General features: G+C 42.6%; 1 protein-coding gene across 3 annotated transcripts in view; it reads left to right on the forward strand.

The window, feature by feature from the left end:
• The first annotated feature begins 1,190 nt into the window (after positions 1 to 1,190).
• The window catches only part of tspan17 (tetraspanin 17), a 73,534-nt gene continuing 47,572 nt past the window's right edge, over positions 1,191 to 27,152 (forward strand). For all 3 annotated transcript variants that reach the window (XM_070878484.1, XM_070878483.1, XM_070878485.1), the window contains exons 1-2: positions 1,191 to 1,524; positions 25,985 to 26,035. In XM_070878484.1, the coding sequence (XP_070734585.1) occupies positions 1,447 to 1,524; positions 25,985 to 26,035 (129 nt within the window). In that variant the 5' untranslated portion in view covers positions 1,191 to 1,446. The remainder of the gene's footprint in view (positions 1,525 to 25,984; positions 26,036 to 27,152) is intronic.

Raw genomic sequence — 27,152 nt, forward strand, 5'->3', positions numbered from 1 at the left:
CAGTTACATAGATAGATTGGAGAGGCTGGGCATGTTCTCCTTAGAGCAGAGAAGATGGAGAGAAGATTTGATAGAGCTGTTCAAAATCATGAGGGCTCTAGACAGAGTAGATCGAGAGAAACTGTTTCCATTGGTGGAAGGGTCGAGAACCAGAGGACACAGATGTAAGGTGACTGGCAGAGGAACAACTTTTTTATGCAGGGTGTGGTTAGGATCTGGAATGCACTGCCTGTAGGCTGGCTTTCAAAAGAGAATTAGCTAAGCACCTGAGGAAAATAATTTGCAGGGCGATGGCGAGAAGGTGGGGGAGTGGGACTAGCTGCAGTGTTCTCGCAGAGAGCTGGCACAGGCTCAATGGGCCGAATGGCCTCCTACTGTGCTGTAACTATTCTAATACCTCCACTACAATAGCACAGAAAGGAATTGTTACATGATGCAGTATTGCAGGAAATCTATGGATTAACTGGCCAGTCATCTTATTGCTGAGTCTTTTAAATGTTGGCAATTGCCAATTAAAAGTCAAGCCTGTGCCCCCCCTTTTAAAGAGGCACAACCCACTTGGACTGGGGTAAGGCACTTCGGCTGGGGAGGCATGCACTTGGACTGGGATAAGGCACTTTGGCTGGGGGAGGGATGTACTTGGACTGGGGTAAGGCACTTTGGCTGGCCCTTGCTATCTTCTGGGGAGCTCTGTCCTCTGTCGCTTCAGAAAGTCAAAGTGGATCGAGTTACAATTTGCAAAGACAGTGAGATCTTGGGATGGGTGGTTCGCTTCCAGTTGCACATTCCTGTGAAACTTCAGGGTGTGGCTTATCGTCCAAGGGGACTAATCAGAAACAAACGGTGGAGCATGTTGGCCATTTTTGAAGTACAAATAAGCACGTTCTTAAGTTAGCCTAATAAGGCTGTCACCAGGACAGAAACCCACCGCTGCTGCGCCCGGTTATGTAACGATGGTGGCTACTCTTCAAAAGTAATTCATTGGTCGACATGAGCTTTGGGCGGGAGATTATTTCAGGCCGCGTCCTTACAGCTGGCGCCCGCCCCCCCACTGACCTCGGTCAGCAGGTGTCACGCCCCCTGCTGACCGAGGTCCCGCCCCCTGCTAACCGAGGTCCCGCCCCCCACTGACCGAGATCACGTCCCGCCCCCTGCTGACTGAGGCCCCGCCCTCCCGCCGTGCGTGCAGACGCGTGGGAGGCGCCTGCGCAGTGGTGATGTGTTGTATGGCGACGGCGCTGTGTGGGTGAGCCGGGGCTCGCGGGATGGAGCTGTGCCTGTGAGCCAGATCGGACTCACACCTCCTGCCGCCTGAGCGCAGGCCGATGTCCTGATGCGGTGGGCGGGCCTCGGTCCCTCGCTCCTGATGTCTGGTGTTGAGCCTCAGTGAAGGTGGCCGCCCGGCTCTTGGTTTCGCTGCTTACGGCCGGCTCCCCCCTGCTCACCATGTCCAAACATTTCAAAGGACCCGAAGTTAGCTGTTGCGTTAAATATGTTTTGTTCGGCTTCAACATCGTGTTTTGGGTAAGTGTTGGCGGCGCGGTGTGTGTGTGCCGAGTGAGCGGCCGCTCGGGCCGGCAGCCTTTTGTCTGAGTCCGGCCCTCGCTCCCTCGCTGCTTGTCCTTGTCGGCAGGACCGTGTCCGGCCGGAGACACAAACTTCTCCTCAAATCACTCCACACCCATTCGTACTCTTAACTCCGGCCATCGCAGCTGCTGTTGGCCACTTTGCAATCGGTACCAGCAGGGTTCAGGCGGCTTCTTCCGACAGCAGAAAGATGACAAAAGCCGAACCAGAGCCCGAACGTGATGCCCAGTTTCAGAGGTACCGTTATTACCAATGTTGTGGTTTGAGTTTTTGTCGCCCTGCTTGCTCATCAGTTGCTCGAAGCTGTTTGCCCATTGACTGCCCACTGCTGCTTCTCCTTTTGTTTGATTTAACATAGCGGTCAGAAGGAACAAAATTCGTGTGCTTTTATTCCATTCCAACTGTGTATAGATTTCAACAGCCAACATTTCTAAAATAGCAATGTGTAAAGTAAGATTATCTGGTTGGTGATTAAAATAGTAGGGACAGCAAAGTATTTCCTCTTAACTTAAGGAATAACAGAGTATGCCTTCAGTCACTTGAAGATGTGGCACTGCCCAATTTTGAGCTCATAGTTTAAGATAACATTAAAAATAAAGCTTTACAATAGTTTTTTTTAAAAAGTCATGGTTCAAAAATGAGTATGGACAGACTAATAAATAGGCTGGTCTGTATTCCAAGCCATCTTTGATTGTGAACATGATCCACAGTTGTGTTTGTGTCCTCTGTATTTCCATCAAAATTAATTGCCAAGAAGTGGTGCTATTTGATCATTGACATAAGGTACTTAATGGATCTGAATTTATATGATTTAAAGTACTTTTAAAATACAAAGGATTAAAAATAATTATGGTGCAAATAACAAACTCGCTTTTGTATTGAGGTTGTTGTAACAATGCCGTAGCACTATTTGCCTTGTGTTGCAATAATTTGTAAAACTATGTGCACATTTTTGGTCTTTGTTTAATGACTCCATAATACAAAATGATAAGGAGAACAGCCATATCTCCAGTATTACATTAGATCAACCTTTGATCAATTTGCTAATTTATACGGTTGGAAATTTGCTAGAGTAACTTCATTGCCAAGTGCTGACAGGAACTAATTTGAGTTATCTTGATAAGTGTATAGGTGCATACACATATTTAGATGGCACAAAGCAGGTAAGGAAAAGGTGGTCATCTGGTCGGCGATTAAAGTGGTAGTCTATTTTCTTCACTTTGGAAATAACAGTATGCTTTTAGTTACCTGAAGATGTGGGACTGCCCAATATTGACCTCTTGGGTACAAACTAATGTTTTATATAGTATAAAAAAACACTTGAAACAGTTTTTAAAAAAAAAAGCAGAGGATTTAAATAAGTATGGGCAGACTAATAAAAATTTGGCTCAAATTCTTGTTGAATTAATTGTCGGAGTCTTATTGATCCATAGTGTCACAAAGTGAGCATGGATCAATATTTGGATCTGAATGGTTTTTGGTGTCATTTGGTTTGTGGTCATTTGCAGTTATCATGAACCAACAGATGCTATGAACTTTACGATCTGCAAAAAGTACAGTACCCTGCATAACAATTGCACATTAAATTATTAATAGATATATTGATTCACCACTCTTGTAGGTAGTTGCTCTTGATGCTGGTGAAAATTGTGCAGTTGTGAATTGTGCTTATGGACAAATAATTTCTGAAACTTCCAGGATATCTGTGCCTTAACAAAGTTACATGGTACTTTCAAACAGGAAGACCTGGTGAGAGTGGGCCACTGATCCTGATCAGCTTTGGAATGATACTGAGGGAATAGAGAGAGCAATCCTGACTTTGGAGTAAGTTGGGGGTCAGTGAGGTACCTGTTCAGGATTGAGAGACTTCATATTGTAATATTCTTTTGGGTTTAGACTGGGAAGACATAGGGCCTGAATTTGCGCACCCCATGGGCGTGTACAAGGTGCGCATGTACCCATGGGATCCCCGCAAGTTCCGGGTTTAGGTATATGAAGCGCATGCGCCTCAACCGGGAACTTGCATTCTGTCAATTCTCTCAACAGATCCACCTGAAACTAAAGGGCCTCTGCGGGCGGAGAGTTGGGCTATTTGCCCAATTCCTGCCCAGCGAATGTCTTCCAACTTTATCAGTCGCAAGAGTAAAGCCTGCTTTTATCAGTGTAAGATTTTTAAAGTACAGAAAAATACATTAAAAAAAATAATTAAACATTTAAAATCCTGTTAAACAAGGTAAGTTTATTTTTAGACCCTTTAAAATATGTAAATTTATTTTTCAAAAAATTACATTTTTGTTTTAAATAATTAAATTCAATTTTTATGAATTTGAAATGTGATATTTAAAAAAAAAAATATATTTTCAGTGTTTGCATTTTTGGGGGTACAGTATTCACATTCATACTTGTGGTTCCGTATACTGTATACGGAACTCACCAATATGAATGGGGATCCCCCCACCTCTGATAGTTTGGGCTGGCCCATGTGATCCTAGTGATGCATACAAAACCCATACGCTCCTGGGATACGTGTGCCCCTACGAAGGTCTTCGCGTGAAGGCCCAGGACCGCAAGTCTATGAACCTCCAGGACCATCAGGTACTTCAGTAGAAATTCTTGCGGTCGGAGGCATCCGCAAACGGGAAGCCTCCAACTGCAAATTCTGGGCCATAGTAATGGCTGTCTCTTTGTAGTTGACAAGAGGTGGGCTGACTATTCTTTACTTTCAATTTCTTTATAATACTTTCTGCTGGAAAATTCAATACAGTGTTAGAGGTGTTCATATTTATGTAGTGCAGAATTAAAAAGTGCATTGTACCGTTTGAATTTATAATACATGTGCCACATCAAACGGTTCATAGTATTCCTTACAAAAGTCTGGACAATTATGAAAGTCATCAACTACTGTTGTGCTGCTTGTTTAAAAAAAAAATCACTACAGGTAGGTGTAAAAAAAAAAATGGGTGAAATACATACACTCCATAAAATGGTGATGAAATAGCTACGGTTGTAGCTGAAAAAGAGTCACTACATGCTAAGACATTATGGGGCAGCAATCAATAAAGCAAATCAAATGTTGAACTATATAGGGAATACGGTACAAATCCGAGAACATATGTGTTTAACATAAAGCTAAAACTGTACAGTATTTCGGTCAGACTGCATGTTGAGTACTGTTCATTTTTGGCCATTGAGGAACAAGGGAGACATTCAGGCCCTGGAGCAGAGCCATGAAGCTGATCCCTAACGTCAAAGGACCGATTGTTGTTTTGTATCTGCACATTCTTCCCATGGAGAATAGTGTGAAGTAGTGGATGGATTCGCAGGCTGACTAAGTCTATCACAGCCTCGATGTGAATGCTCCTTCCATGGCTGTAACCATGTAAATACCAAATGATACGATGGTTAGTCCTATAGGGCTCTCTGAACCCATTGTGAAACAACTTGTAGTTATATAGCGCCTTTAACATAGTAAAATGCCCCAAGGGACACTTCACAGGAGCATTATCAAACAAAATTTGACACCGAGGCACATGAGATGGTAGGGCAGGTGACTAAATGCTTGGTCAGAGGTAGGTTTTAAGGAGCACATTAAAGGAGGAAAGTGAGGTAAAGAGGCTGAGCGGTTTAGGGGGAGAGTTCTAGAGCCTCAGCAGCTGAAGGCACGGCCATCAATGGCGGAGCGATTAAAATCAGGGATGTGCAAGAAGCCAGAATTGGAGGAAGACCGATATATTGGAGGGTTGTAGGGCTGGGGAGGTTAGAGTTAGGGAGGGGCGAGGCCATGGAGGGATTTGAAAACGAGGATGATTATTTTTAAATCGTTGCTTAACCGGGAGCTAATGTAGGTCAGTGTGCACAGGGGTGATGGGTGAACAGGACTTGGGCGAGTTACGATATGGGCAGCAGAGTTTCGGATGACCTTGTTTATGGAGCGTGGAAGATGGGAAGCCAGCCAGGAATGCGTTGGAATAATCAAGTATAGAGGTAACAAAAGATGAGGGGCGGGGTGCATCCACACCCGTTGGATGCGAGTATTCCACAGGATGTCAATCAAGAATTCAGAGCTGGAGCTTCTGTTTCTGCTCACCAGGACAAAGCACTAATTTCTGAGGAAATCTTTGAAAAACTTGGCCTTCTCAAACTTGAAAGGAGAGCATTGGGAGGCGACTTCGTAGAAGAATACAAGATAGTAAAAATAATTTATATTTTCCTTTAGAGTAACTTTCTTTTATCTCAGGGATATGAAATAGTAAAAAGATATATGCTACAATGAAATGTACCCAAATTATTTATACCACTTCTGGAAAAGGTGATGCTGTGATTGTAATGCAGGTGAATCTGTGGATTCAGATATGCCAATGCAAGAATTATAAATAAGGAGTACAGGTATTAACAGAGTAGTTTTAAAGCAGAAGCACGATGCCTAAATTGTTTATTTTCATTCGAAATAACAACGAATGAATTTCTTTGGCGTGTGTAGTGCTTTGCAAAAAAAATTCCTAGCTTTAAAAGTATTCCTACAATCACATTAGGAAAACATTTTATTTCACACAAGTCATTAGTATTGGCACTGAAATATTAAAATGATAGTTTGAGCATGTTGGGAAAACACCATCACATTTTTCTTTCTGAAATATTCAATGTTTTATCGCACAGCATGTAATATAAACCATATATGTAGGCCTAGTAACTCATGGTGACTGAAATAAGACATGATTGCTGGATTCTTACTGGTGTTTTGGGGATTGAATTCCAGTATTCTGTGAAAACCATGTAATTGGTCTTGATCATCAGAAGTAATTTATTTCAAATGCTTTACTTGCAAAATTACTTGCAGCTCATCCTATTGGAGCAAGAGCAAATGAAATGGAAATTGGTCATTCTTGTGTCTTAACCGTGTTGCCTCTGAGGATTACACTCATTTTGAACAGTACAAATTCAATCATAGAAATTTACAGCACAGAAAGAGGCCATTCGGCCCATTGTGTCTGTGCTAGCCAAAAAGAGCTATTCAGTCAGATTGCACTTTCCAGCTCTTGGTCCGTAGCCCTGTAGGTTATGGCACTACAAGTGCATATCCAAGTACTTTTTAAATGTGATGACGGTTTCTGCCTCTACCACCCTTTCAGGCAGTGAGTTCCAGACCCTCACTACCCTCTGGATGAAACTAATTCTCAACTTCCCTCAAATCCTTCAACCATTTACTTTAATTCTATGCCCCCTAGTTATTGACCTCTCTGCTAAGGGAAATAGGTCCTTCCTATCCACTCTATCTAGGCCCCTTATAATTTTATACACCTCAATCAGGTCTCCCCTCAGCTTCCTCTGTTCGAAGGAAAACAAACCCAGCCTATTCAATCTTGCCTCGTAGCTAAAATTCTCCATTTCCTCCTCATCCTCATCCTCATAAATTTCCTCTGTACCCTCTTTGCAATCACACATTTCCTGTAATGTGGTGACCAGAACTGTACGCAGTACTCTAGCTGTGGCCTAACTAGTGTTTCATACAGTTCAAGCATAACTTCCTTGCCTTTATTAGTCGCAGCATAGAATACAAGAGCAAGTATTCCGTATGCCTTTTTAACCACCATAACTATTTGTCCTGCTACATTCAGGTCTGTAAACATACATTGTAAGGTCCCTCTGTTTCTCTACACTTCTCAGTATCTTATTTATTGTGTATTCCCTTGTTAGCCCTCCCCAAATGCATTACCTCACACTTTTCTGGATTGAATTCCATTTGCTACTGTTCTGCCCACCTGACCAGTTCATTGATATCTTCCTGTAGTCTACAGCTTTCTTCCTCACAAAAATTGGCCATGTGGCTGATTGTATCATGCCCCCTACATTGAAGTCTAAATCATTGTTATATACCACAAAAAGCAATCGACCTGTGGAAGACCACTGGAAATCAGCTTCCCAGTTACAAAACCACTCATCGACCATTACACTTTGCTTCCTGTCACTGAAACAATTTTGGATCCAACTTGCCACTTTGCCTTGAATCCATGTCCTCTACCTTTTGTGACCTGTTTGCCATGTGGCACCTTATCAAAAGCCTTGCTAAAATCATAAGCACTATATCAAATGCACTACCCACATCGACTCTCCTTACCTCCTCAAAAAATTCAATCGAGTTAGTTAGACACGACCTTCCACTAACCAATCCATGCTGACTGCCCTTGATTAATCTGTGCCTTTCTACATGACGATTAATATTGTCCCTCAGAAAATTTTCCAGTAATTTGCCCACTTCCGAGGTTAGGCTGACTGGCCTATAATTGCTCAGTCTATCCCTTTCTCCCTTTTTTAAATAATGGTACAACGTTAGCAGTTCTCCAGTCCTTCGGCACCACACCTGGAGCCATAGAGGATTGGAAAATGATAGAGCCTCCGCCAATTCCTCCCTTGCCCTGTGCCTGCCATTTTATCTACTTTCAAAGATGATAAATCCCTTAACATTTCCTCTTTCACTATGTTTATCTCATCTACTATTTAACACTCCTCCTTCTTAACTACAATGTCCCTCTTTTTTGTGAAGACAGCTGCAAAGTATTCATTAAGAACCGTACCCATGTCTTTTGCCTCAACACAGGTTACCTTTTTGTTCTCTAATAGCCCACACACTTTAGTTATCCTCTTGCTCTTTATGTTTTAAGAATATATCTTTGGGTTTTCCTTGATTTTATTTGCCATTTTCTTTCATGCCCTCTCTTTGCATTCTTAATTTTCTTTTTAATTTCGCCCCAATTTAATTTTGATTTTTCAGAAGGAAGCCTGCCTGAATTGCTACAAATAGTCCATTATTTATGCATTTTCTGAATGTCTGCAAGCTATTGAGATGCAAAACTTTAGCAGGGTTTCTTTCATACCTACAACAGCATTTGGAATATGCTTTTCCTGCAACTGTTGGTCAAGTATTTTCCATTTCATCATCATCCATTGTTGATTGTGTGTGTCTCATTCCATTACAACATACAATGATAATTGTAAGTTTCCATGTGCTCCGTGTTCAGCAAGCACAGTTTGGATGCCATGCCATGTGCAATTAACTGATGAAATTGGTGTCCAGTTAGCAAGACAGAGAAACATTTTCTAAACAACAGTTTGGTGTAGCAGTTGAGTCGCAATGCTTTATTCTTTGACCTATATGCTATAATGGGATATTTACTTTTAAATAATGTTTTTAAAAAAAAAAGCAATGTATTTGCCACCATTTGCTGTCTAGTTTTATACATGAATTATTGCTACTTGTGTAAGGTACTATAGGGCCCCTATAGTTCACATGGAACTGTATGTCCTTGTCAGTCACTGCCTCCAGGAAGATGTATTTATCTAACGCTGGACCTATACTTATACTGGTGACTACTGATTTTATGTTAGTCAATCTGTTGATTATATACCTATTGCACTATATATTAACTCTACCATAGCTATTTATATAGCATTCAAAGCAATAATAATGAATGAATGCAGTAAAACATGGCAGCACCCAAATTAATTAAAGTAGGGCTCATCCACTGATTTAGAACATCTACTGGAACCAGAAAGGTCCCAGACTTGATCCTTGTTCTGTGTTAGTCAATCTCCAATTTGGAGGTTCGGTTGCGACAAATGGCCTCACCGCTGTGGAGTTAGTGTAGGTGAAGTAGGACATTGTTTCAACTCCTGAGCAATCTGTGGGGAAAATTGGGTCATATACAGACTTCAGAAAAAGAAATAGGATTTTGGACAGTTTTCCTGCTTACTTTTAAAATGACCACACTTAAGATTTATCGAAGAATTTTTGGAGGTTTTTTTCTCTTTCTACCTTCAAGGACATGCAGCAGCATATTTCAGGTTTACAACCCTTTGACAATATATGATTACATTTATGGTATTGCTTTCATCTGCCTTGAGTTTTATAGTTTATAATAAAAACAGAAAATGCTGGAAATGCTCAGCAGGTCAGGCAGCATTTGTGGCGAGAGAAACAGCATTACTGTTTCAGGTCCATAACCTTTCATCAGAACTGGAAAAAATTAGAGATGTAACAGGTTTTAACCAAGTACAGAGGCAGGGGACGAAAGAACAAATGGGAAGGTCTGTGATAGAGTGGATGTTGCACTTTATCAGGGATGCTTTGAGGGTGTCCTTGTAACATTTCCTCTGCCCATCTTTGGCTCGTTTGCCATGAAGGAGTTCTGAGTAGAGCGCTTGCTTTGGGAGTCTCGTGTCTGGCATGCGAACGCTGTGGCCTGCCCAGTGGAGCTGATCAAGTGTGGTCAGTGCTGCAATGCTGGGGATGTTGGCCTGGTCGAAGACGCTGATAAAGTGCAACATCCCCACTGACACCTGGGAGTCCCTGGCCAAAGACCGCCCTAAGTGGAGGAAGTGCATCCATTCCGGGAGGGGGCTGAGCACCGCGAGTCTCATCGCCGAGAACATGCAGAAATCAAGCGCAGGCAGCAGAAAGAGCATGCGGCAAACCAGTCCCACCCACCCCTTCCCTCAATGACTATCTGTCCCACCTGTGACAGAGACTGTGGTTCTTGTATTGGACTGTTCAGCCACCTAAGGACTCATTCTAAGAGTGGAAGCAAGTCTTCCTCGACTCTGAGGGACCGCCTATGATGATGATGATAAGAGTGGAAGGCAGGAGAGATTACATGACAAAAGGGACGATGGTGCAATGCAAAATGGGGTGGTAATAGGATAAGTAAAGGCACAAAAGATGAGTCTAGAGGTGTTAATAGCATTAGGAGAATCATTACCAACAACTGCTCTCTGGAAAAAATGGGAGCAGTGGTAATGACCTGAAATTGTTGAACTCCATGGCCTGGATTTTGAGGTCAGCCGCAAAGTGATGGTGCTCGTCACTGACCTTGAAGAAAGCTGCCCTCAAAGATGTAGTGACCTCTGGTGGTGTTTTCCCCTCTCCCGACGTTCATTTGATTCTGGCACCAGGTTTAGGGGATCTCCAGTGTCCAGCAACAGTGATGTCATCAAGCTGGCTAAGAAAAGAAAGACTTGCATTTATCATCATCATCATCGGCGGTCCCTCGAAATGAGGATGACTTGCTTCCACGCCAAAAAAGGATGAATTCACAGGTGTTTCAATGAAGGACCCAAATTAAATCCTCAAGGGTGGAAGATACCTGTGTGTGTATTTTTTTAACGTGTGGTGGCCGTTGCACACCAGCCACCACATGGGCTTGAGATGACATGGATTACCCAAGACGACTGGAGACCAGCTCTGCTGCACAGACCGAGTGCGCGCGCACATCGCAGTGTGAGCTGGCCTGTGGGGCCTCTGGCCCCGAACTGACGCTGCCCCTGGACCCCGATCAGATCCCTCTATAGTCTCTCGCTGCTCCTTCACCCAGACCTCGCCGCTCCTTCACCCAGACCTCGCCGCTCCTGCCCACACTCCAAATACCGACCTGTACCTTGATGACATCACTCTTCGCTGCCGTCGCTCTCCTGCACTAGCTTGCCATGCTCCCTGGAGTAGTATGCCTCCACTCTGCTCCTTTTATGGCCCTGACCTGCCGCTGGTGTTTTCACGCAGGTCGGGGCCTCCACGCCGCTCCTTTTATGGCCCCTCTAATAATACTATTAAGTTAAAGGTGTAAATTCACAAAATAGCATAGCTTGCAAATATAGTTTACAATTCAGACAGAGAGTCTGGAAGAGAATGAAAGTTAGAGATTCCAGTGAACATTCATAACTATTGAGGTGGGGATGTTTCTACTCACATGGCCCAGCACATGGTTTGCTGAGACTATACTCTTTAGAATATATTTCTTCCAGTTAAAGTTCAAGCGAAGGCAAGTATGGCACGTTTATTCCCAAAGGGAAGTTCTTCAGATTATACAGCATCATTGATAAATAGTTATATAGCATCTTTCACAACTTCAGGATGTCACAAAGCGCTTTACTGCCAATGAAGTACTTCTGGAGTGTAGTCACTGTTGTAATGTGGGAAACGTGGCAGCTGGATTTGCGTACGGCAAGCTCCCACAAGCAGCAATGTGATAATGACCAGATAATCTGTTTTTAGTGATGTTGATTGAGGGATAAATATTGGTCAGGATACTGGGGATAACTCCCCTGCTCTTCGAAATAGTACCATAATATCTTTTATGTCCACCTGAGAGAGCAGATGGAGCCTTGGTTTAACATCACATCTGAAAGGCGGCACCTCTGACAGTGCAGCACTCCCTCAGTACCACACTGATATCAACCTAAATTTTTTGTGCTCAAGTCTCTGGAGTGGGACTGAACCCACAACCTTCTGACTGAGGCGAGAATGCTACCAACTGAGCCACGGCTGACAACTCAGCCAATCACAGTGAAAAATTTGCACAGACAGCAAACAAGGAAGTAAAATGCACTGATTTTCCTTCACTTTTTAATCATTTTACAGGGAGTGAAATAAAGATTGGGATATACACATGGGATTTAGGTAGAAGCTGAAATATAATAAACTTAAACTTTAAAAAAAAAATTATATTTAAAAATCAAGTATAAAATTAGTTTTTCAGGGCCAGAACGGTTGTTCAGCAGTAGCTATGACTCAGTATGCTGTTTAAAAACACAATTTCATCTCATTGAACAAGGCTTAACTTTTTTGGCGTTTTTTAACAGCGATATTAGAGTAAAAGGGGAGGTTCTCGACAATTCAGTGATTTCAATTGATTGCCCTTCCGTGGAGTTCACAACTCTGCCTGTGGAAGAGCAGGGAATGACCGACAGCAACTTCTTGATTTCCGTGTTTAACTGTGCATGTATGGACGTCAAAAGTTGCTGTCAGTTTCACAGTTGTAATGATGTCAATGCTGACATTTTCGCCGGCATTACAACTGCAAATTCTGGGCCACAGTTGAATCCAGAAGGCTGAAAGTGCCTAATCAAAAGATGAGGTGCTGATCCTTGAGCTTCCTTTGAGCTTTATTAGAACAATGTAGGAGGCCAAGGACAGAGAGGTCAGAGTGGGAGTGGGGCGGAGAATTAAAATGACAGGCAACCGGAAACTCAAGGTCACGTTTGCGGATTGAACGGAGGTGTTACACAAAGCGATCACCCAATCTGCATTTGGTGGTCTCAATGTAAAGGAGATCGCATCATAAGTAGCGAATATAGTATACTAATTTGAAAGAAGTATAAGTAAATACAGGTAGCTGTTTCACCTGGAAGGAGCCAGTTGTCCTTTTGGTCAACAGAATGAGGACAAAAACATGCAATAGGCATTTCAAATGAAAGAATCTTCCATATAGAAGTGTGTTTGATTGGTTCTCAGGGAATTATACTTATTCTTGGGATATGAGCGACACTGCCAAAAGTGCATTTATTTCCTGTCTCTTGTTGCCTTGTAAGGGTGGTAGCCCGTGGCCTTGAACCATTGCAGCGTGATGATAAGTAGGCAATTCCAGGATTTTAACTTGGCATTGATGAAGGAACAGCATTATGCATTCCAAGTCAGTGTGTTGAGTTGAAGGGACCTTGGAGCTGGTGTTCCAATGACATTGTTGTTTTCCTTTGCAGGTCATGGATCTGGGGGGAGTTGTTTGGTGGGTTGCTGCAGTGCATTCTGTAGATAGTCCTTACTGTAGCCACAGTCTGCCAGGGTATGTTGAATTCAGCGGCAGAAGCAAAAAGCAAATAGACTGGTTTGTCTTCAGCAGCTTGAGTGTTGGTTGAAGTGGCACCCATCCATGTGAGTGGTGAGTATTACTTTAGTCTTGTAGAGAGTTTTGTCCTCCCATTAGTTTGCAACCTGGGGGGGGGGGGGGGTCAGGAGCCAAGCCATTCTTCAGAATATGTAGTCTCTGTCCTGCTCTTGTAACTGTGATGTTAGAATGATATCACTGGTCCAATTAAGCTTCTTATCGATGGTAATCCTCAAGCTGTTGATGGATGAATCAGCAATGGTGGTGTTTTTGAAGATCAGGGAGAGGTGATCATTGTCTAGAACTTGTGGAATGCCCTTGTAAGCCCACGTCTGGAAATTTTCCAGCTCCTGTTTTAGGCTGGCAACAGCTGCCTCATTATTGAAAGGGAGCTAAACGTTATGCAGTTGCCAGCAATCAGCCCCTCTCTGACATTATAATGGAGGGAAGGTCATTGAGGCAGCTGAAAATGATTGAGCCAATGATGCTGTCCTGAGGAACTCCTGCAGCAGTGTCCTGTGGCTGCAATGATTGGCCTCCATCAACCACAATCACCCTGTGCGTCAGGTATGACTCCAGCCATTGAAGGGTTTTCCAGTTGACACCTGTTGACCTCAGTTTTGCGAGAGCTTCTTTGTGCAATACTTGGTCAATGCTACCTTTATGTTGATGGCAGTTACACTCACATCTCCTAGCATTCAGCTCTTGCATCATGTCTGTGATCAGGTCAGGATCCAAGTGGTTCTGGTGGAATCTGCACTAAGTATCAGTGAGGCAGGCACTGCTTGATGACGCTATTGATGACCACATCCATTTCTTGATTATTGGGAGCAGGCTGTTTGAGTGGTAATCGTTAGGATTACATTTCTCCTGTTTTTTTGTAAATAGGGTATATCAGGACAAATTTCAACAGATGATTGGCAAGGCTGCACTGGAACAGCTTTTTTTTCAAAAATTGTTCTCTGAATGTGTCAGTGCTGGCAAGGTCACATTTATTGCCCATCCACAGTTGCTCTGAAAAGGTGATGGTGGGCACCTTTTTGAACTGCTGCAATCCTTGTGGTAATAATGCCACAATAGGTAGATAATACTAGGATATTTACCCAGTGGTAATGAGGGAACAGCAATGTATCTGTATGTTCAAGTCAAGATAATATGTCAGAGGGGAACTTTGGGATGATAGTTTTCCCTTCTTGGTTGCAGAGGAGGGAGGTGCTGTCAGAGTAACCTTGGTGAGTTGCTTCAAGTGTATCCGATAAGATAGTACATACTGCTGCCATATTGCGCCCGTGGTGGAAAGTGTAGATTCCATTGGCAGCAGCATTGTTCAAGCAAACTGCTCTCTTCTGGATGATGTTGAGTTTCATGAGTGTTGTTGTGACCATACCCATCCAGACGAGTGGTGAGTATTCCATCACACTTCTGACTTGAGGCTTTGAGAGGTCAGCAGCTGAGACACTCAGCCCGGAGTATCCAACCCTGTGCCTTGCTTTTGCAGCTGTGGTGTTAATAAGGCTGATCCAGTTCAGCTTCCAGTTAGTGATGACTCCCAAAGATGTTAATGGTCGGGGTCATAACTATGGTGGTGCCATTGAAGGCGAAGGGGAGATGGCTGGGATTTCTCTTCTTGGAGATGGTTATTACCTGGCATCAATGTGGTTCAAATGTTGCCTGTCACTTGTCAATCCAAGGCTAGATGTTTTGTAGACTGACGTGTTTAAGAACATTAGGAGCAGGAGTAAGCCATACAGTCCCTCGAACCTGCTCGGTCATTCAATAGGATCATGGCTGAACTTCTATATCAACTTTCCTGCCCTATTCCCATTCCCTTTGATTCCCTTAGTGCCCAAGAATCTATCGATCTCTGTCTTGAATATACGTATCCACAGCCCTTTTGGGGAGAAAATTCCAAAGATTCACAATGCTCTGAGTGAAGATATGTCTCCTGATCTCAGTCCGAAATGTCCAACCCCTTATCCTGAGATTGTGCCCCTTAGTTTTAGACACTCCAGCCAGAGAAACAGCCTCTCAGCATCTACCCTGTCAAGCCCTCTACGAATTTTATGTTTCAGTGAAATCATTCTTATAAACTCCAAAGAATATAGGCCCATTCTGCTCGATCTCACCTCATAGGACAACTCTCTCATTCCAGGAATCAAGCTAGTGAAGCTTTGTTACACCCACTCTAAGGCATGTATATCCTTTCTTGGATAAGGGGACCAAAACTCTACACGGTGTTCCAGATGTGGTCTCATCTAAGTCATTGATATAGATTGTGAATAGCTGAGGCCCAAGCACTGATCTTTGCGGCACTCCACTACCATCCCGAAAATGACCCATTTATTCCTACTGTTTTCTGCCCATTATCCAATTCTCAATCCTTGCTAATATATTGCCCCCCCCACCAATCTTGTGTAACAACATCTTGTATGGCACCTTATCGAATGCCTTCTGAACATAAAATGTACTACATCCACTGATTATGCCCTCAAAAAAACTCAGATTTGGCCGGCACGAACACGATGGGCCGAATGGCGGCCTCCTGCGCTGTAAATTTTTATGATTCCGCTTATTTCCACCTCCGTAACATTGCCCGTCTCCGCCTTTAGAAACATAGAAAAATAGGTGCAGGAGTAGGCCATTCGGCCCTTCTAGCCTGCACCGCCATTCAATGAGTTCATGGCTGAACATGCAACTTCCGTACCCCCTTCCTGCTTTCTCGCCATACCCCTTGATCCCCCTAGTAGTAAGGACTTCATCTAACTCCCTTTTGAATATATTTAGTGAATTGGCCTCAACTACTTTCTGTGGCAGAGAATTCCACAGGTTCACCACTCTCTGGGTGAAGAAGTTTCTCCTCATCTCGGTCCTAAATGGCTGACCCCTTATCCTTAGACTGTGACCCCTGGTTCTGGACTTCCCCAACATTGGGAACATTCTTCCTACATCTAACCTGTCTAAACCCGTCAGAATTTTAAACGTGTCTATGAGGTCCCCTCTCATTCTTCTGAACTCCAGTGAATACAAGCCCAGTTGATCCAGTCTTTCTTGATAGGTCAGTCCCACCATCCCGGGAATCAGTCTGGTGAACGTTCGCTGCACTCCCTCAATAGCAAGAATGTCCTTCCTCAAGTTAGGAGACCAAAACTGTACACAATACTCCAGGTGTGGCCTCACCAAGGCCCTGTACAACTGTAGCAACACCTCCCTGCCCCTGTACTCAAATCCCCTCGCTATGAAGGCCAACATGCCATTTGCTTTCTTAACCGCCTGCTGTACCTGCATGCCAACCTTCAATGACTGATGTACCATGACACCCAGGTCTCGTTGCACCTCTCCTTTTCCTAATCTGTCACCATTCAGATAATAGTCTGTCTCTCTGTTTTTACCACCAAAGTGGATAACCTCACAATTATCCACATTATACTTCATCTGCCATGCATTTGCCCACTTACCTAACTTATCCAAGTCACTCTGCAGCCTCATAGAATTCTCCTCGCAGCTCACACTGCCACCCAACTTAGTGTCATCGGCAAATTTGGAGATACTACATTTAATCCCCTCGTCTAAATCATTAATGTACAGTGTAAACAGCTGAGGCCCCAGCACAGAACCTTGCGGTACCCCACTAGTCACAGCCTGCCATTTTGAAAAGTACCCATTTACTCTACCCATTTACTCCTACTCTTTGCTTCCTGTCTGACAACCAGTTCTCAATCATGTCAGCACACTACCCCCAATCCCATGTGCTTTAACTTTGCACATTAATCTCTTGTGTGGGACCTTGTCGAAAGCCTTCTGAAAGTCTAAATATACCACATCAACTGGTTCTCCCTTGTCCACTCTACTGGAAACATCCTCAAAAAATTCCAGAAGATTTGTCAAGCATCATTTCCCTTTCACAAATCCATGCTGACTTGGACCTATCATGTCACCTCTTTCCAAATGCGCTGCTATGACATCCTTAATAATTGATTCCATCATTTTACCCACTACTGAGGTCAGGCTGACCGGTTTATAATTCCCTGTTTTCTCTCTCCCTCGTTTTTTAAAAAGTGGGGTTACATTGGCTACCCTCCACTCGATAGGAACTGATCCAGAGTCAATGGAATGTTGGAAAATGACTGTCAATGCATCTGCTATTTCCAAGGCCACCTCCTTAAGTATTCTGGGATGCAGTCCATCAGGCCCTGGGGATTTATCGGCCTTCAATCCCATCAATTTCCCCAACACAATTTCCCGACTAATAAGGATTTCCCTCAGTTCCTCCTCCTCACTAAACCCTCTGACCCCTTTTATATCCGGAAGATTGTTTGTGTCCTCCTCAGTGAATACCGAACCAAAGTACTTGTTCAATTGGTCTGCCATTTCTTTGTTCCCTGTTATGACTTCCCCTGATTCTGACTGCAGGGGACCTACGTTTGTCTTTACTAACCTATTTCTCTTTACATATCTATAGAAACTTTTGCAATCCGTCTTAATGTTCCCTGCAAGCTTCTTCTCGTACTCCATTTTCCCTGCCCTAATCAAACCCTTTGTCCTCCTCTGCTGAGTTCTAAATTTATCCAAGTCTGCAGGTTCGCTGCTATTTCTGGCCAATTTGTATGCCACTTCCTTGGCTTTAATACTATCCCTGATTTCCCTTGATAGCCACGATTGAGCCACCTTCCCTTTTTTTATTTTTACGACAGACAGGAATGTACAATTGTTGTATTTCATCCATGCGGTCTCTAAATGTTTGCCATTGCCCATCCACAGTCAACCCCTTAAGTATCATTCGCCAATCGATCCTAGCCAATTCACGCCTCATACCTTCAAAGTTACCCTTCTTTAAGTTCTGGACCATGGTCTCTGAATTAACTGTTTCATTCTCCATCCTAATGCAGAATTCCACCATATTATGGTCACTCTTCCCCAAGGGGCCTCGCACAACAAGATTGCTAATTAATCCTCTCTCATTACACACCACCCAGTCTAAGATGGCCTCCCCCCTAGTTGATTCCTCGACATATTGGTCTAGAAAACCATCCCTACTGCACTCCAGGAAATCCTCCTCTACCATATTGCTTCCAGTTTGGCTAGCCCAATCTATGTGCATATTAAAGTCACCCATTATAACTGCTGCACCTTTATTGCATGCACCCCTAATTTCCTGTTTGATGCCCTCCCCAACATCACTACAACTGTTTGGAGGTCTGTACACAACTCCCACTAATGTTTTTTGCCCTTTGGTGTTCTGCAGCTCTACCCATATAGATTCCACATCATCCAAGCTAATGTCCTTCCTAACTATTGCATTAATCTCCTCTTTAACCAGCAATGCTACACCACCTCCTTTTCCTTTTATTCTATCCTTCCTGAATGTTGCATACCCCTGGATGTTGAGTTCCCAGCCCTGATCGTCCTGCAGCCATGTCTCCGTAATCCCAATCACATCATATTTGTTAACATCTAATTGCACAATTAATTCATCCACCTTATTACGGATACTCCTTGCATTAAGACACAAAGCCTTCAGGCTTGTTTTTTTAACACCCTTTGTCCTTTTAAAATTTTGCTGTACAGTGGCCCTTTTTGTTCTTTGCCTTGGGTTTCTCTGCCCTCCACTTTTCCTCATCTCCTTTCTGTCTTTTGCTTTTGTCTTCTTTTTGTTTCCCTCTGTCTCTCTGCATTGGTTACCATCCCCCTGCCATATTAGTTTAACTCCTTCCCAACAGCACTAGCAAACACTCCCCCTAGGACATTGTTTCCGGTCCTGCCCAGGTGCAGACCGTCCGGTTTGTGCTGGTCCCACCTCCCCCAGAACCAGTTCCAATGCCCCAGGAATTTGAATCTCTCCCTGCTGCACCACTGCTCAAGCCACGTATTCATCTGCGCTATCCTGCGATTCCTACTCTGACTAGCTGCAGAAACCCTCATCCATGCCTTTGTTGCCTCTAGACTGGATTATTTCAATGCACTCCTGGCTGGCCTCCCACATTCTACCCTCCGTAGACTAGAGGTGATCCAAAACTTAGCTGCCCGTGTCCTAACTTGCACCGTCCCGCTCACCCATCACCCCTGGGAGCTAGCTACATTGGCTCCTGGTTGAGTAAGACCTCGATTTCAAAATTCATCCTTGTTTTCAAATTCCTCCATTGCCTTGCCTCTCCTTATCTCTGTAATCTCCTCCAGCCCCACATCTCACCCCCCCCCCCCCCCCCTCCGAGATGTCTGCGCTCCTTTAATTCTGCCCTCTTGAGCATCCCTGATTATCATCGCTCTACCATTGGTGGCCGTGCCTTCTGTTGCCTAGGCCCTAAGCTCTGGAATTCCCTGCCTAAACTTCTCCGCCTCCTTCAAGACGCTTCTTAAAACCTACCTCTTTTACCAAGCTTTTTGTCACCTGCATTAATTTCTCCTTATGCAGCTTGATGTCAATTTAAAAAAATCTCATAATACTCCTGTGAAGCGCCTTGAGATGTTTTACTACGTTAAGCTCGCTATATAAATATTTCTTGTTAATTCTATGATTTGTTAAACACTATTTCCCTTTCATAAAACCTGGTTGACTCTGTTGAATCAGTGATTTTCCAAATGCCCTGTTACTATGTCCTCAATAATAGATTCTAGCATTTTCCCTGTGACTGATGTCCGGCTAATTGGCCTCCAGTTCCCTGTTTTCTCCCGCCTTCCTTTCTGAACAGCAGGGTTATATTTGCTACCTTCCAGAATTCCCTAGATTCTAAAATGGTCCCCGTGGATTGGAAGATCAAAACCAATACATCCACTATCAATGCAGCCACCCCTTTTAAAATAATAGGATGTAAGCCATCAGATCTAGGGGATTTGTTAGCTTTTAGTCCCATTTCTCCAGTACTTTTTCTTTTTTAATATTGATTACTTTAATACTCTCACTCTCATTAGACTCTTGGTCCCCTACAATTTCTTGTGAAGACAGAAACAAAATATTTCCTTATTCCCTATTATAATTTCTCCTGTCTCTGCCTCCAAGGCACCCATGTTTACTTTCGCTAATCTCTTCCTTTTTGCATACTTGTAAAAGCTCTGACAATCTGCTTTTATATATTATACATTTTTTTCCATTCATGGGATGTGTGCATCGCTGACAAGACCAGCATTTATTGCCCTTGAGAAGGTGGTGGTGGTGAGCTGCCTTCTTGAACTGCTGCAGTCCATGTGGTGAAGGTACTACCACAGTTCTTTTGGGTAGGGAGATCCAGGAATTTGAGCCAGCGACGATGAAGGAACAGTGATATATTTCCAAGTCAGGATAGTGTATAACTTGGAGGTGGTGCTGTTCCCATACGCCTGCTGCCCATATCCTTCTAGGTGTTAGAGGTCGTGGGTTTGGGAGATGCTGTCGAAGGAGCCTTGGTGAGTTGCTGCAGTGCATCTTGTAGAGTGTACTGAGCAGCATTGCTGAGCAGGCTTTTGGTGAGTAGGTACTGCTTGATAGCACTGTCAATGACTTCTTTCATCACTTTGCTAATAATTGAGAGTAGGCTGATGGGGCAGTCTTTAGCCAGATTGGGTGTGTACGGCTTTTTGTGGACAAGACAAACCTGGGCACTTTTCTACTTTGTCAGGTAGATGCCAGTGTTGTAGCAACTGGATCAGCTTGGCTAGAGGCACAACTGGTTCTGGAGTGCAAGTCTTCAGCACTAAACGCGGGATGTTGTCAAGGTCCATAGCATTTGATGTATTACATGCGCTCAGCTGCTTCTTGATATCACGTTGGAGTGAATCGAATTGGCTGAAGACTGGCTTCTGTGATGGTGAGGACCTCTGGAGGAAGCCGAGATGGATCATCCACGTGCCACTTCTGGCTGAAGGTGGTTACAAGCACTTGCTAGTATATGCTTGTATTCTATTTTCTCCCTCTTTATCAAATTCTTGATCATCCTTTGCTGATTTTTAAAACCCTCTCAATCCTCAGGTTTAATATTTTGGCAACATTATAAGCCTCTTTTAATTTAATACTATCCTTAACTTCTAGTTATCCATGGTTGCAACTCTTTTTCCATTGTTTTTATTTCTCAAGGGAATGTATATTTGTTTAGAATTATGAATTATTTCTTTAAATGTTTGGCATTGTCATATCTTTTAATCTAATTTCTAAATCTACCTCGGCCAACTTGCCTCTCATACCTCCATAATTGGCTTTGTTTAAATTTAACACCCTAGTTTCAGATTTAATCACTTTCAAACTTAATATGAAATTCTATCATGTTCACTGTTTCCCAGAGGATTGTTTACTATAAAATTACTAATTAACTGTGTGATTTCACAATACGAGATCTAAAATAGCCTGTTTCCTAGTTGGTTCCTCGACATACTGTTCAAGAAAACTGTCTGAATGCATTCCATGAACTCGTCCTCCAAGCTACTTTTGACAATTTGCTTTGATCAATTTACATGAAGATTGAAGTCCCCCAAGATTATTGCATAACCCTTATGTGTTCCTCTTAATTTCCTGATTTAGACTCTGTCCTTTGCTATGATTACTGCTCTTGTCAGTATTTTCTGCCATTTGTTATTTCTTATCTCCAACTATACATCCTAATTTTCTAGGCTAAGATTCTTTCTCACTACTGCTGTTACTTCATCCTTTAGTATCAGGGCTACCCCACCTCCTTTTCCATTTTGTCTATATTTTCTAAAAGTGAAGAGGATCTCAGTAGGAGTTCAGGTAGGATTGTTTACTAGGCACTTTGGCTGAAGAGGCTTTCAAATACTTGAGCCGCCTTTCTTGCAGTTAGGTGCTTGGCTCTGCCATGGTTGGGAATGGGGATGTTCAGAGCCTTCTATTCCCATTAGTTTGCTGATTGTCCACTACCATTCTCCACTGGATGTGGTAGGGCTGCAGAGCTTCACTCTGATTCATTGCTTGTGGGACTGCTTAGACCTGTCTGTAGCATGCTACTTTTGGTGTTTTTATCATGATGCAGATAGGTGGTGCTGCATGTAGTCTTCTACTATGTTGTATGAAAGGCCAGGACCTGTGCTATTTCAATTTCCCTCGCTTCCATGGCCAGTCTAAGCTCCAAGAATGCTTCTGCTCTCGCCCCTTTCCTCACCCAACTCGAATTCCTGGTTAATGTCTCCCAGACCACCAATGACATGCTACAGAAGGTCTAGATTACCAAATATTTTTTTTATGATTCAAAGCATACACGTGAAAGACAGAAATAATTTGCATTCATGTAGTGCCTTATGCCACCTCAAAGTTCTAAGTGCTTCACAGCCAATTAAATACTTTTGAAGTGTAGTCACTGTTGTAATGTCGTGAAATGCGGCAGCCAATTTGCAGCCACAACAAAGTCCCATGAGTGATGAGATAAATGACCAATGAAACTGTTCTAGTGATGTTGGTTGACGGATAAATGTTGGCCAGGAAGAATTCTCTTTTTTGAATACTGTTCTGGGATCTTTTACATCCTCCTTAGAGGACAATTGGGACCAACATCTTACCCAAAAGTTGGCACTTATGACTGTAGTGTCAGCCTAGATTATGTGCTTAAGTCTCGAGTGCGGGTGAAACCCACGAACTTCTGATTGGGAGGTGAGAATGCTGCCATTGAGCCAAGTGCACTTCAAAAGTAATCTATTGGTTGTAAAATGCTTTGGGACATGAGTGCAAGCTTTTATACAACAATTGGGAACAGGTATTTACAATACCTTGCATCCATTGCATAATATTGTGGTGCTTTATGTATGAAACATTTGGAACAGGTATTATTGGCATATATCCAGGGAAGAACCATTACTTTCTAAAATTCATGTTAAAATATTGCACGATACACATGTTTACTGTAAAAGTGAAACAAAAACGTTCAATATAAATGTAATTTTGTTATAATTCAAGTAAAATGCAATTGCATAAAGCGATACCAGCTAACTTCATCTCCCAAACACATTTTTTGAAGTAGATTAAAAGTGTTGCCTCTACCTGTCGTAATTTTTCTGTTTGAAATGGGAATGGGAATGGAAAATGTAATATTACTGCAGTGCTCACTTTAATCTTGGATAAATGCTGCGTACTGTTCACTCTAGTGCAATTGCTGTTGTTAACTTTTCACCCAGTAGAAAGCAAATGGTTCTATTCTGGAGACCAATTCTAACGTGTCAAAATATTAGGACTAAGATTAAAAACCAGGCATGCTCGGGTCCTGCATGCTTAGTAAATGGTCTTCGTTTTGGTAACTTACCGTTGATACTTTTTTGTAACTTTTTTATATTAATTTAAAAAGAAGCATTGTATATCGATACGATATTTCCAAGTACCTGCCATTAACATAAATTGCAATATCACTTTTGATTAAATCACATGATATACATATCTGATCAAATTGTATAGACAAGCTGAGCTGATCATCTGCTGTCCGCATGACAATCAAGTAGCAACATTTTTTTTTTTAGAAGTGCTGTTGTAATGTTGCTCACAGTGAATGATGAGTGTGAGTCAACGGAGTGACTCTCACCTGTTCCTGTCATATTCACTCTTATCTCCTCTTCCTTTTGCCTCTGTCATTTTCGATTTCTATCCTTTTTTTCTCATTTCAGGCGAGACATAGTGCGTCATTGGTATGAGGGGTAAAGTACTTGCAAGGTGTTTATTGTTCACTCATTATTTGTCCCACACTGGATCACATCCTTTAGTCTTTTGTCACCCATGCCTAAAGTTCCATACTCGAGATGGAAAGAGAGAAGAAAGAACTTGCATTTACATTGTGCCGTTTGTGTCCACAATATGCCTCAAAACCCCTCAATGTGCCCCAAAACCCTTCAAAGCCAATGAAGTTCTTCTGAAATGTGATCGATGTTGTAATGTAGGCAAACGTAGCAGCAAAAGATCCACTCTAATTCTCAATGGATTCTGAAAGTTCAATTTCAAAACCTTTCACTTTTTTGGCCATTTCCTTTTCGAACAATTGACTGGGAAAACCAATGGTGCACCCCATTGGCTGATGGAAAATATAGCAGAGCATAAGGCTGACTGGCTGACTGAAGAGAAAGGGCAGGTTTTGCTGAAATCTCGACCTCCGATAAATGACTCAAGACACCTTCAGCTCCGGCAGAAGTTTCTTTAATTTACTTGCTCGCAAGGGAAAAGGTCACACTTAGTCAATGGCTAAGTGAACACCTTCGTAATGGTACAATTTCACGAGATATTTATACAGTAAAACCCAAGTTATGGCCTCTCCCTGTGTATTGGCTCTGTCTCGCAGTCAGTGAATACAGACAAAGAGTTAATTACTACATCCTTGTCCTGACATGGTTTCCAGATATTTCCTTTTGTCAGTGTTATTAGTTGGCCAGCCGGCCATTACTCGATGAGAGTGTGGTAATGAGCTATTACCTGCCTTGCATTGTGTCAGGATGGTCCAGTTTCCTGGTCAGTTATCTTTTTGCATCAAATGGATAAGGTCCTGACATAAGAGATAATGGCTGGTGGTTTGAGTACTTCAAAAAGGGTGGGGTGAAGTGGAACTGGTGTCGTATAGACAATAGGAGAGCACCATGGGTAGTACTTGTCTTCAGCAGGACTTGTCTCCTAGCTGTCTGGTGGCTATCAGCCATTTCAAGCCAGGTTTAGCTGTTTATGCAAGCCGACTGCGTTTTGCAGAAATTTCTGGAAGGACCAGGACTCCATTTTGTTTTATATTTAAAAAGGGCACAAAAATACCGTGTGGTACAGCTTAGATAAAAATACATTTCCACAGTTTTTACCAGAAGCTGGGAAGTGACATTTCCAGTTCATGAATACTGGGCCTTTATCAGAGAATTTTGTGGTCAGTGGCGAAAGGACAGCACTCGCCTCTGACCTCGAAGAAAGCTGCCTACAACGATTTAGCGGGCTCTAGCGTGCCAATTTCTGCTATTGTGATGTGACTTTCAATCTGGTGCCATCTATAGGGGATCATGGATTGGAGGGAACAGCACTCAGACTTATAAAACTAGTTTTTCGGGGCCAGAGAGGCTGTTCAGCATTTATGACTTAATACGCTATTTAAAAACTCAATTACATCTTATTCAACATGACTTAACATTTTCAGTGGTTCTTACAGCGAGAATAGTGCGGAAAAAGTTTTAAGTTCATGTAATTTCACTGATTCTGTGTTGATTGCATCTGCAAAGACTGCAACAATGTACTGTGGAGGAGCAGGGTATCACTGACAGCAACTTCCGGATTTCCGCATTTAACTGCGCATGTGCGGACACCAGAAGTTGCTGTCAGTTTTACACAGTAATGATGGCAAGCGCAAATTCGGGGCCAGCATTTAAAAGAAACATGGAATGGTGGTGGGGTGTTGCGTGGCGCGGCATGTGAGCAAAGTTCCCGTTAATTTACTTTCGGGTGTGCAGCCCCTTTAAGGGGTTATGCGGCCTATGCCTAGTTTTTCCCATTGAAAAACCGGCTGTGTGGGAGGTTCACAGTGCGGCAGCACAGCTTAAAGGGAACGTTGGTGTGAGGGGAGTTTTTTTCTTAGATACATTGCTAAAAATTGGAAGTGTAGTGATCTTAAGTACAAAGAATAACATGCTCTATAATCTGTAGTATTGTGTAATCATGTAACTCACTCACTGGTTTTGCCATCTGTACCGAGTGACAGCTCCAAAGGCTGGGCATTCTTGCTCAGAACTCTTCTCCAGAATGATAACACTCATTGTTTGTTATCGTATATGCAGCAGATGTTCATATACATACCTAATGTGTTCTTGTATCCTGTTTTGTTTTGCAGTTGCTGGGAGCGGCTTTTCTAGGAATAGGCCTCTGGGCATGGGCTGAAAAGGTATTTTGTATAAACATTGACTTTGTACTTGATATACTTGAAGTTGATTTATATAACTTGTGTGTTTATTCTCTAGAAAACAAAATACATGATCTGTTGTAAAAATTTGTCACAGATGGAAGGTGAAATCATAATTTGTTGCAGTACATAAAATTGGCTTCAGTTCATGTTAGTTAAGCATTTTCACTTGAGTAGTGTAAAGAGCAAGAAGAAATAATCAGGATATAGAATCTAGGCTGTACAGAATATTTTATTCAGTGTTCCCTATGGGGTCATTTTTGAAAGAAAGCAAAGAATACTATAGTATTGTGTTATACAGTACCTTGAAAAGTACTAAAAATTTTATAATTAAGAAAATGTTAATTTGTACGCATAAGTCAAAATTTTAAAGCAAACAGCTATCTCTTTAATAATTAGTTAATTTTGAACCATGTGCCAATCCAGACTTTGCTTCAGTTGACATTGAGCAATTAGAATGTAATAATTTTGATTGTTTATCTCAAATATGTCTCATTTCCACATTTCATCTGATTTGTACAGATATTTGCATACCTTAAACTAAACGTGTGCTAAATTCATGATCCTCTGCCCACTCCCCCACCCGCTGCGCTCTGCCCCCCTCCCTGCTTGCTGTCCTGCCTCTCCTCAACATAACACAAAAACCCAGATTATCTGGTCATTATTACATTGCTGTTTGTGGGTGTTTGCTGTGCGCAAGTTGGTTGCCGCATTTCCCACATTACAAGAGTGACTACACTCCAAAAGTACTTCATAGGTTGTAAAGTGCTTTGTGACGTCTGGTGGTCGTAAAAGGCGCTATATAAATGCAAGTCTTTCCCCTGTCTGAACCATTAAAGACTCCTGCAGTACAATATTTAAGTCTCTTTCCTGCTCAACAGACTTGAGTTTGGTGCCCTCCATGATGTTTGCATGACAGGCATTGGCCGTACCAACATTATATATCATCTGCCAGATGCAGGCACATTTCCAAATCGCATCTAGAATTGATCGCAGTTTTTTTTCTCATCCAAGCTTTTAACACTAGTATATAAATCTTTGTTGTCCATGAACATGCAAACAGTTCCCTCAATGCCTTCATCCAGATTATTAATATAGA

Source organism: Pristiophorus japonicus, chromosome 4, assembly GCF_044704955.1.
Source record: "Pristiophorus japonicus isolate sPriJap1 chromosome 4, sPriJap1.hap1, whole genome shotgun sequence".
Lineage (NCBI taxonomy): Eukaryota > Metazoa > Chordata > Chondrichthyes > Pristiophoridae > Pristiophorus > Pristiophorus japonicus.